The sequence below is a fragment of the Dunckerocampus dactyliophorus genome, chromosome 8 (genome assembly GCF_027744805.1).
Source record: "Dunckerocampus dactyliophorus isolate RoL2022-P2 chromosome 8, RoL_Ddac_1.1, whole genome shotgun sequence".
Classification (NCBI taxonomy): domain Eukaryota; kingdom Metazoa; phylum Chordata; class Actinopteri; order Syngnathiformes; family Syngnathidae; genus Dunckerocampus; species Dunckerocampus dactyliophorus.
This window is the reverse complement of record NC_072826.1, coordinates 2277197-2289376: the sequence shown is the minus strand read 5'-3', so window position 1 is coordinate 2289376 and position 12180 is coordinate 2277197. Positions and strand designations below refer to the sequence as shown.

At 40.2% G+C, this 12180-nt stretch overlaps 1 protein-coding gene across 1 annotated transcript; it reads right to left on the bottom strand.

Moving 5' to 3' along the window:
- Positions 1-6985: 6985 nt before the first annotated feature.
- fezf2 (FEZ family zinc finger 2) lies at positions 6986-11907 on the bottom strand. The gene is made up of 4 exons (XM_054785894.1): positions 10529-11907; positions 10182-10316; positions 9939-10071; positions 6986-7477 (listed from the first exon to the last, which is right to left on the bottom strand). The coding sequence occupies exons 1-4, from the start codon at positions 11255-11257 to the stop codon at positions 7233-7235; spliced, it is 1242 nt and encodes a 413-aa protein (XP_054641869.1). The 5' UTR covers positions 11258-11907; the 3' UTR covers positions 6986-7232.
- Between the last annotated feature and the right edge of the window lie 273 nt (positions 11908-12180).

Genomic DNA, 12180 nt, shown 5'->3' with positions numbered 1-12180 from the left:
ATGATAGAGTCCAGGACTGTGACCAAATGTATTGCTTTGATTTTTTAATACAAGCTGAAAACCTTTTCAGTTCTGTGGTTTTTTACGTCTTCTCCAATAGCAATGTGATCCAATGAACCATGCGGCTAAAGAGAAGTAATAGCCATTACAAAGCTGTGTGGTCAAATGGATGACATAACTTTCTACATGTTTTACGTGTGCCCATAACCACATCTTGTGGTTATGCGGTTCCTCAAAAACATAGAAACAAAGTCACCGACTACTCCTGTAGTGTGTGCAACACTTTTCTACTGTTTTAAACTACCAAGTAAAGTAAATGTAAATGGAAAGAGTGGGTTAAATAGATTGTGATGGATTGAATATTTAAAACCAAAATACACAGTGCTGCTACACAGTGAATTATTTCTAATTCATAGATTACACGTCAATGACGTCTAAATTGTCGTACAGTAATCCCTTGTTTATCACAGTCAGTTTAATCAGTTCCAGACCCGACCGTGAAAGTGAATTTTGGCGACGTAAGATCCCTTATTTATAAGTAGAATGTTTTTATAGCATAGAAAACCTGTTTACGACATTCTAAATACGGTTTTTAACATTATTAGAGTCCTCTAGACATGAAAATAACACCTTCACACTCATATTACCCATTATAGTAACAGACAATTAGCCATTTAAGACACTTGTGCTTGTGTGTGTTGTAAATGTCTTTCCGTGTCCAGGGAGCTGAGTGGGAGGCTGGCAGGAAGTGACGTTGGGAGGTTCAGAATTGAGTTTTAGTTTGGCGTGGGTTACCGCTGCAACAGTAGCCCATGTTAGGGATTATTGTGAGATAATTCAAACCTGCAATGAAAGCCTGTTGCTCTGTCGATCAAGTCTGGTGCTTGTGTGTCTCACCAAACATTACAGTAACATTACTGACACCTAGTGATAGTATAGAATGCTACATATCGTCACAACAGCTTTGAATGCGTCTTCTGAATGCCTTGTATTTGTATTTTTGTTCATTTAGGCATTTTTATGCTTAAATTGCTTAACTATGCATATTCTTTGACTAATAATAATTAGCATTCAACAACAAACCAGCCTGATTTGTTCATTAATATATTTGGAAAAACCATGATAGAGTGAAGCCGCAAAATTTGAAGAAGACATACACTATACAAGTTATGTTACGTAGCGCCATTGTTGTTGTTGTCTGCTTTGCTGCGTCACGTCACATACTAAAAATGATATCACATCTAGAATATTCTGGCACATTTTAAACAGATTTTTAGGTAACACTTGACAAAAAGGTACACAAAATAACAGTAGTTAATGACGAACGAAGCTAACTAACCCTAACCACTACTCATTAGTTACTCATTAGTTCTTCATTAGTTCCTCAGTAACTACTCAAAATTTAGGTGCCTTAATTCCTTAGTGACTACTTTACTCATTAGTTCCTCATTAGTTCTTCATTAGTTCCTCAGTAACGAGTCAAAATTTATGTGCCTTAGTAATTAGTTCCTCATTAGTTCTCCATTAGTTCCTCAGTAACGAGTCTAAATTGATGTGCCTTAGTCATTAGTTCCTCAGTAACAAGTCTAAATTGATGTGCCTTAGTCATTAGTTCCTCATTAGTTCTTCATTAGTTCCTCAGTAACGAGTCTAAATTGATGTGCCTTAGTCATTAGTTCCTCATTAGTTCTTCATTAGTTCTTCATTAGTTCCTCAGTAACAAGTCTAAATTCATGTGCCTTAGTCATTAGTTCCTCATTAGTTCCTCATTAGTTCTTCATTAGTTCCTCAGTAACGAGTCTAAATTCATGTGCCTTAGTCATTAGTTCCTCATTAGTTCTTCATTAGTTCCACAGTAACGAGTCTAATTTGATGTGCCTTAGTCATTAGTTCTTCATTAGTTCTTCAGTAAGTACTGTATTTTTGTCTACCTTATTGTAAAGTGTGACCAATCTTTATTTTATCCATATACATTAGATGGCCACTTTTGCGGGGGTTACGTTCAAGGGCCACTCGGAAATTACGAAAAACCACAGGTGATTAATACAGCCATAAAAATGGCTACTTTTGACACAGAGCTTCAAACCCTCCTACCAGCTTGTTGTTGACGTTTTTTTCCTATTTCTTTTTTTATTTATTTATTTGATTTATTCTTATTTTCGCCACACTATTTGAGAACCACTGGTGTATAAATAAACTGCACTATTGTGTCTCACAGCAACTATGGTGCGTTCAAGGACTCCCGAACAGCGTACAAAATTGACCAAGCACTTGACCAAGCATAAAGACATAAACAAGTAAAATGAAAGTTTCCAAATAAAATTTGTCATCAAACAATTACCGTTTTAATGAAACACACTTAGAATGCTGTTCTGGTGACACCAGGGTCTTCTCTTTGCAATACTTTGTTTCATTGCATTTTTACACAATGAACGACATACATGTTAAGTTTCATTCAGACTAAGGGGTGTTTTAATGACGTGAACAAGAAGAAAGGTTTGCAATTAATGAGTAAGGAAGCAGAGGACATTTCCCAACAGAGTCTGGTCGGGTCAAAAGGATTAGCTGTGGTACCGGACATCCCCAAATCAACTGATCCTCCCAAACAATGACACAATGCTTCATGCTGCTAGCTGCACAGTTGAGAAGATGGCTCCCTGGTTTGCAGCAGCAGAACATCTTAATTTAATTGTGTGTAATTAGCTGGGGCAAAGGATGCCATTCTGAAGAGACCGTGTTGTGATTGGCTGGGTCTATCTGCAGCATCGGCAGCATTCCTCACTCAACACTTGTGATGGTCTACTGAGTATCCCGTATCATGCAGTGGTGTGAAAAAGGTTGTTTTGCATGTTTGTCACACTTATTGTAAATGTATGTCAGACTGGGAGACTAATGAAGATGAAAAAGTGGAGTCTGACACCATATCAGAGATTAAAGGGTCCCTGCTTAAATATGTTATATATTGTTTGTAGTGACCTTCTACGTTGTTCAAGTCTTGAAAGTGAAAAACTACATTTATAGTTCATGGCGCCACCCACGACGAAGTAGCTCTCGCAGTTCAGTCTCACTTCCGGAGGCGACGCCATTGGGGTACTATCACTCAGGTAAAGAAACATGGTGGTCTACAAGACAGAGGATGTTTACGATGATGATAGCGAAGATTTGAGCTATGTGTCAGTAGTTTTCGAGGAGGAAGAAACATTTGGAGATGAAATAGAGAACTTGCAGAACATGGACTTGAGCCTTAAGACATGGAGATGAAGATTGGTCGCCTTCAAAACACAGAATGGTAAACGTAAATTACTCTGGAGTTGCTTATGCTTCAATTACTGTTGTAAATCGGACTTCTTAATGAGAGTAAAAGGGTTTTTATAACCTGTTTGATTGTACATGTGGCTGCACGTCGACCATGAATGTTCGCCGCCGCCAGCCCCGCCCACCACAGTAAACATATTGCTGTCAAAAATGTTGCTATAACATGTATAATGCTTTGCAGCCTTGTCGCTATCATGGAACACTGTTTGGAAGACATTATGTAAACAAGACATGACCTACTCTCTTGTGCCAACTTTGACACAGTGGTTACTCTTCTTGTCTTGTTTTTTCCCGATAATTTGTATCTACAGCTACCCTGGGGTAGACTGACGACAAAAACATGGCTGCCAATTTGCAGCAACGGCCTCTCCACCAGCCACCAACCATTCACTGGTACTTACACACCCATGTGGGCTGCGGTGTAGGGTGGCTGCAGTGTCTTGCCAAAGGACGCAACAGCAGTGACTGGGATAGACAAAGCTGGGTCCAGTTTCTGGACGACCTGCCACCCACTAACAAGTGACTCAATTAATTTGTTCATCTGTGTGTGCAGCAGCTTCTTGATTGGCCCATTTCAACGACACACTCGGGAGTCCTCAGTGTTCAAGATGTCAGGAATTTGGTTTAAGTTAAGCAGCCTTATTTTGTTTATCACACACATACACAAATGTATGTCCATGTCCGACGTAACGTTTTTAAACGTTCCAACTGAGCTTCTTTCAACCGCTTGTCATTTAAAGCACTAATAGAGCCAAGGAGTGAAGCGTCTTCTCATTAATAAAACATCCAAAGACTCCCGGAGTCTCATTGTGCAAAGGGGCCGGGACCCAAGGAGGGAACGTTTGGGACAGACAAGACCTTTAGGCAGCGTCCGACACTTGTTTTTAGCATTTAAATACACACATTCACTAAATGACAAATCATGTTTAATTCAGTATGGCCACTGTGCCAGTCAGTCACGGTTTCATCAATACAGGATGCAAAGTTAGCAACTTATCAACCAATACAAATGATGCAATAGACACGATCTATCAAACCTCAGAAAAGACTTGAAAGTTGTTTATTTATGAAAAAGTGACAAGATGTAAAAGTGTTAAAATGAGGAATTGTGGTTATTGATATAAAAGTGAAATAAAAGTGTTTTTTTATCCTAATGACCAATGGCAGATGCGTTGTGAGTCTTTGTGTAGTAATGTGTGGTGACACAAGTGCCCCCCCCCCCCCCACCTGCAAAACAATGACGGCTTTAGAAGACTTTAATTGGAATTTCATGTGGGCTAAAGTGAAAGTGATGTAAGCTAACATTTGGTAGACTTAATTGCTCCTTTTCTCAACCCCCACTTATTGTTGAAGCTAATCTCTCATTTACAATCAATTCAATCTCTTTCTCTCTCTCCCTTCCTGTCTCAAACGAGCTCCTTTGTGCGCCTTAAATTGCTTCAATCCCTGGAGATCCCGGAGATCCTTCACAAAGATGTCCTCATGTTGTTGACAGCTGATTAACGCGCGCTCGCCCTCGCCACTGCGCTGCGCGCGCGCGCGCGCACTCATTAAAGGGCCAGTGGCTCGGCGACGTGCCTGTGATGCTGAGGCTGTTGCTCAGACGCCGCAGCGATGCTGCGGTGAAAAGTGAAAAGGACAACCCGCAACCTTCATGTTGTTTACTGCTCCTTTGTTCATAGCGCGCAGCCTGCAGGCTTTGGCCTCCTGCACACCTAAACTGTGTGTGTGCGCGCGTGTGTGTACGTTTTGTCACGTCTACTTTGAATAAAAGTGAAAGCCTCCTGCAAGTTGTCATCACAATGCGAGCCATCATTTGACAAGACCTGCGATATTACTGCAATATTGTACGTGCTGTTAAAAATTAATTATTATTATTAATTAATATTCTAACCCCCAATGGTATACTTGTGCATACCTATAAATGTATATATCTAAATGTTTACTGCATGTTGATGCGTGACACCACAAAATCATATATTTTGTATTTTATTATCTGCAGGGATTCTCATATTCCCAAAGCCAAGTCTATTTTTCTTAATGTATAATAATCATATATTATATTTGATATTATAACAATATCATTTCTATATTTAATAACTGTTATATTGTATTTTAATGTTATATTATAATGTAAATAGTAATTTCCAGTGTTTTTCCCAAAGATTTATTGATTAACATTCACCAAGCTTTTCCTCCCTTGTAACGTTTTAAATGTGATGCATGTTTATTTTCATTCTCACCGACAGCCAGGTTACGGAAGCCCGTTTCTGCCACTGAAGACAACAAATTTCCCAATGGTGACCAACAATCATGAGATAAGAGGTCGAAATTAGGAGATGAGAAAGTCATAACGTTGAGATAAGAAAGTCATAATTATGTTAAAACATTGAAATGAGATTTTAAAAAATCATAATCATGAGATAAAAAGTCACAATTATGAGATAAAAAAATTACATCACGAAATGTTAAAAAAAATCCTAATTATGATATAAAAATCGAAATTAGGAGATAAAAAGTCAAAACTATGACATGTAGAAAAGTCATAATTATGAGATACAACCGTAATGACTTTTGACTTATCTCGTAATGATGACTTTCTTATGTCGTAATTAGGATTTTTCATCTCATAATTAGGACTTTTTATCTCGTAATTTTGACCTTTTTATCTCATAATTACGACTTATCTCGACATTTGGACTTTTGTTTTTACTTTTTACTTTTCATTTTGACTTTTTATCTCATAGTTATGGCTTTCTTATCTCATAATATGGACTTTTTATCTCATCATTTTGACTTTCCTATCTCTTTTTAGTCTTAGACTTTCTTATATCATAATTATGACTTTCTTATCTCATCATTTCGACTTTGCTGTCTCATGAATGTGACTTTTTATCTCGTCATTTCGACTTTGCATCCCATAATTATGACTCACCTTTGGGATGTTTGTTTTCTTTCGCGCATGAATGCATGGCTTTTCAACAGGTGTGTGCAGGTATAGGCGCTGGTGCGATTAACAGTGGTGTTAATAGAAGGAGCTCCATTAGGGAGCACGCATGCAGCACGCACTGGACACAATGTGTGCAGAGATAATATTGTTCCAGGGGGCGTGCGGAGAATAACTGGTCTTCTATTAACTTGGAGGCCCAGATGAGGAGCTGCGGCCTGAGTGCTCCATTATCTCCAGTGGAGATGATGATGATGATGAGACTCCCCACCTTCCCTCAGCATCTCCAGAGGCCGTTTAGCCGCTTAATGTAATTCCTTTTCGAGGGTCTGCGTGTTATTTCTCATCATTTGCGACATTACGGCCGAGTCAAGTGTAAATGTGGTATTAGTGAGAGCGTGTCTGTCAATACTTGCTGAGGACAATGCAGAAATAATACAAATAGTATAATATAAGCCCACTTCACGTTCACTGTACGCCTATTTTAATATCACGAGGGTATAAATCAATGAAATAAATACAAACATTGAAATAAATAGTTTGAGAACGATGCACATGATGCAGGTATGTTTATTTTATAGATTTTTTTGGTAGCCCCCATCCCCATTACTGAAATGTTTCTGTGGAAATCTGTTGTGTTTTCTGTGTATTCACAAACTGCAACCAAAATATAGAAAGACATGTTTTATTTTCAAACATTTGAATATAGAAACAATGTGGCTCAAACATTCATCATCATTTTTATAAGTTATAACTTTCATTGACATGAAAAGCAATTCGGTGGAATAAAGAAACGGCTGGCATCTTATCTTAAATAACATTTCTTTGCATTATGTACATTTCAATCATTCCTCCTGCTGTGTTGCGCTCACACGCGCCAGGCAACAAAGGGATGACGGATTCGTGTTATCACGTGGACGTTAAGCGGGCGTTACCTTGAACTCGCTCGTGCGGCTGACAAGCAGACGTCTCAGCACGTCTCGGCGCGGCTCGCGGCGGAGGAGAAGCTGTTGTCGTGCAGCTTCCGGATGTGCTTCTTCAGGTCAAAGTTGCGGCAGAAGCCTTTTCCGCAGGTGGCACAGGTGAAGGGCTTCTTGTCGTTGTGCGTGTGCATGTGGAAGGTCAAGTTGTAGATCTGATGGAAGGCCTTGTTGCAGATGGAGCACTTGTACTGCTTCTCGCCGCTGTGGGTCAACTTGTGGTTCTTGTAGTTGCCTGACAAGGAAGGAGGTGTTGGATTACTTCTTAGATTACCTTTAGTCTTCTGATCTACTGGTCCCAATAGATAGATTTATTTATTATACTGTGCATGTTGTTTTTGCATTTGCATTTGTTTCAGTTTGCACCAAAACTGGCCACAATAACACACACCTCTTTATTATCCACTTAATTATATGGCTCTATAATGGTAAAAGAAAATATAACAACTAGATGATTGCAGTCTGGAGACATGGCGTGTGAATGCATGAGCCTGATGAGGGGGGAAACAAAACAAAAATGAGCAGGAAGGTGTCCATGTTGATTTTGGAATGGTTGGATCGGTTGAGAAATGTGGAAGTAGTTGCTGAATGCCTTTGATCTAATTAGATCAAAGGCATTCAGCAACTACATCAGCATTGTGGAAAAACAGGAATGTCTGGAAAGCGGCAATTGTTGTGATGTGGATGTGGATTATTGAATGGTTGAATGTTGGAATGACGTGAATCAGTCGAGAAATGTGGAAGTAGCAGCATTCCTTCGGAGATCGTTAGTTTTCTGGAAAAGTTGGAATTTTTTGAAGAAAAAAAAATTACATGTGAAAAATGGGTAGCCTTAATGTCTGGATCGTGCTGAACGATTTGGTGTTGGAATTGTTAGAATTGGTTGAAAAATTTCAAAGGAAATTCCAGAAATGAAGATCAAAGGAAAAGTGGGAATGCCTGGAAAAGGCATGTGGAAAATTGTTAGTTTGAAGCCCTGAGTGTGTGGAATGTTTTCATGATGGGATGGCTTGAATCATCTGAGAAATGTGCAAATGGCAGAAGTTTGAAAAATGCCGGGGAATTTTCAAGGTTTTGGAACATCTGGGATTTTTTGGGGAAAAACCCGAAATGGTCGCACACTATTCCCGAACGAGCCGAACGATTCGATGCGTGAGTGGTGTGAATCGGTTGAAAAATGAAGGAAAAGTAAAAGGGCAAAAAAAAGGCAGAATAAGAGTAAAGAAAGAAATGGCGGAGAATTTCGTACGTGTTGCACGCATTCACACATATTTGTGCGAACGCATTCACACAACAATAACAATTCAAAGCATATACTGAAGCCCATATAAGCAAACCTTCCTTAATGATTAAAACAAATCTGAAAAGGTGAAACTGAGGCTTTTCTCTTGTAGGAAAAAGTCAGCATTTTCTTGTGTTTTCTCGCCCCGCCGAGGGCAACGTTCATTGTGCCCCAGACGACATTCATCTGGTATTTGTGTGTTGAAGTCAACAAGTTGTCAAACTTTGTCAAAATCAAACGGAGAGAGAGAGAAAAAACTTTTGCAGGGGTCTGGCAGCTGACCCACAGCAAATTGTGTTGAAGGAAATGAACGAGTGTAAAGTGACATGTCCTAATTCCACGCAATTATTTCTCCTTTCTTACTCCCCCACGCCCCCCCCCACAGCTAACTGAGCAGCAGCAGCAGCGTTTGGACACAGGGAGCAAACAGCAAACGCATTTTGGGAGCAAACAGCAAACGCATTCTCAGCATCTGTGCAAATAAAAACAAAGCACGCGTTCGCTTGCAAGATAAACGAGATTGTGATGACGTTTCAATTGAGATATCAAAATGTAGGAAGCAGAGCACAGACGTCACATTTGACACGAAACTATAATCATAAATCTACGATTTTCAAGCAAAAGTTGAACGACAAACTCTGAAGCAAACAAACTCATTGATATTACATAATAACGGCTGCTTTCACATTTTTCATTTCTGCTATACAATCATGTAATATCATTTTCCCAAAATGTTGATTGTTACAAAAGTGTTGGATCATTTGATATCATTCCCCCCTCCCACAAATTGCCGTTTATGTTCGAAAATTGTCCAAAATCATCATTCATGTATGTTATATAATTGCTACATAAATGTTTTATTTTTTATTTTTCATTTATGCTACATAGTTGTTAAATCCTGTAATATCATTTTCCCCAAAATGTTTATTGTTATAAAAAGGTATTTATATCGTTTTCTTTCAAACTAATTTGTCATTTCGGTTGTAAATGATTTATATGTCACTTTTGTTCATTTGTCATATAATTGTTATATCATTTTATATACCTTTTCTAAAATGTTCATTTATGTTATTGAATTGTTATGTCATTTTAAAGTATGTATATATATATATATATATATATATATATATATATATATAGATTTTCCAAAATGTTCATTTATGTTATACAGCTTTTTAGTAATTTCATATAATTTCCCCCAAATGCCGTCATAAAATTGTTATTTTACGTAATATTTCCTCACAAATGTTTATGTGTTATAGAATTGTCATATAATTTCATATAATTTCCCAAAATGTTCATTTATGTTTGTTCTGCTGTTTTGGAAGCCAAGTGTTGAATTTGTTTAAAAAAACAAAACGGGCTGACTTAAACCATTTTTAAAAAGTATAAAAGAGAAAACAGTCATCCTTACCTTTCTGGTGAAATCCTTTTCCGCAGAATTCACAGACAAAAGGTTTGTATCCCGCGTGGATGCGAACGTGCGTGTTGAGGGTCGAGCTTCTGTTGAAGGCTTTTCCACACTGGTTGCATTTGTGAGGCTTTTCCTTCAAGGCACAATACACCTTTTTCAATATATAACCAGACAAATAGCGCACGCATGCACGCTTTAAATCGCGCATAACATAAACAGTGCGTGCACGTGTAGTAGTGTTACCTGTGTGTGGATGATCTTGTGTCTGCACAAAGTGCTGGCCTGCCGGAAGCCTTTCCCGCACACTTTGCACACGAACGGCCGTGCTCCGGTGTGCACCGGCATGTGTCTGGTCAGATTGTAGTGAGCATTAAAAACCTGAACAATTGCAACAACAACAAAAAAAATCACAACTTTTAGTTTTTAACCACTTCACTTCAATTTCCATGCTGTTTATTACATGCGTGTTTTGAATTAGGCCTACGTGTATGTTGCAATAAAACGTGGTATTCCACGTGTATTAGGGATCATATATACTGTATATATATAATATATATGTACAGTATTATATATGTGTATATGTATTTTACCTTTCCACAGACTTCACATGTGAAGTTTTTGGGTTTTCCTTCTCCAGCGCCGCCGTTGCTGCAAAGTTTGTTGTGCGTCTTGAAGGAGTTCTTCTCGGCGTGATTGTCCTTCACTATCTGGTCCAGCTGCCCGGGAAGATGCTCCTTGTGAGGGTACTGGGGTGTGGGCGCCTTGTCGCCCCCCAGGCCGCCCGGCACCTTGCCATTGTCCAGGAGTAAAAGTCTGTGCTGGGCTGAGATGGACGCCTGAGTCTGCTGGCTGGACAACCAGTGTCCCGCCAGCAAGTCCGACTGGGGGAAGGCAGGGTCCAGGTAGTTGAGATAGTAGAAAGAACCGCTCGGCACGGCCAGAGCCTGGTGGATCACCTGCGGCTTTACCAGCCGACTCCCAGGCGCCAACACGGGCTGCTTCAGCCCGGAGTCCACTTTGGCGCACACGCAGCAGTTCGCCTTGCACGGCGCGCTCCCCCTGAGACTGGACCTCCACAGATCCGAGTAGTTCATCAGGGCCTTGGCCTGGAAGTCATAGCCGAAGGGCTGCAGCGGGATCATGCAGGGAATCGGAGAGCAGAACCCGAGCAGCTTCTTTCCCTCCGACCGCTCCTCGGCGCCGCCCTCCGAGCCCTTGGACATGATCCGGTCTATAGAGAAGGCGAGGGTCTTGGCAGCCGCGGAGGGTCCGGTTCTACCGCAGGACATCACCGTCTCCAGAGCTCCAGAACGTGACATTTGTTTGTTTTCGCAGCAAAACCCAAAAGATGTCAGACTTGCTCCTTCCAGTTGTCTTTTCAGTCTCTTGTGGTCCCAGCAGGACAGACGGGAGGACACATCAGTTTAATAAGAACCTCGCTGCCTCTCTCACGCATTTGCATTGAAAAAGGACAGTGCGCTGCAACAATGGCATCCAGGGTGGAGGATTAATTCTTAATTAATGGCCATTAAGCAGGACCGGGACCAGGACGCGCAGACGACCAAGACTAAATGTTGCAAACGTCTTGTGGTGAAAGCTTGAAGTTGGAAGGACTTTGCATCTTTAATGCTTCACATGGGTGTGGACAAAAAAAAAAGCTGTGCGTGTCATGTTGGCGTGAGCACCGCCCCTGCTCACACTGGATCTCATCAACCTGCTCAGAAGCAACAGAAAGTAAACTTGCATCGTCACTATGTCATCATTTCTACCTTCTCCCTTGTTTCCGCACCGTTAAACTGTCTTATTTCTCCTCCCCCCGCTATTTGTGGACATTCCAGGACGTCCAGTGTCCACCTGTTCAAGAGCTCAGACTCCCTTTGGATCCTTCTCCGTTGAAAAGAAGCAATTTCCAAAGCTGGTGTAGAGAAAAACACACAACCTTCTTTCACGTTTAGCCACTAAAGCACTGCGTGAACCTGCTTGTGTGCTTTTTTTTCCCCCCCTGCACAAATAGTGGACGGATTAAAGAAGGACAGGCAGGAAAGAAAAGACTTGGCTTGGCCAGTAGTATACAAGGAACATGAAAAGAATCCACTAACAATGAGGAGGTCCATTCATGTGTTTGAAGGCCATTTGAGAACATGAAGCTGAGCAGCAAAGAAGTACATTTCACATTACACAGTATGTTCATTTTATACGTTACACATTTCTATGTAGAGGCTTTTTTCACAGTTTAGAGTTA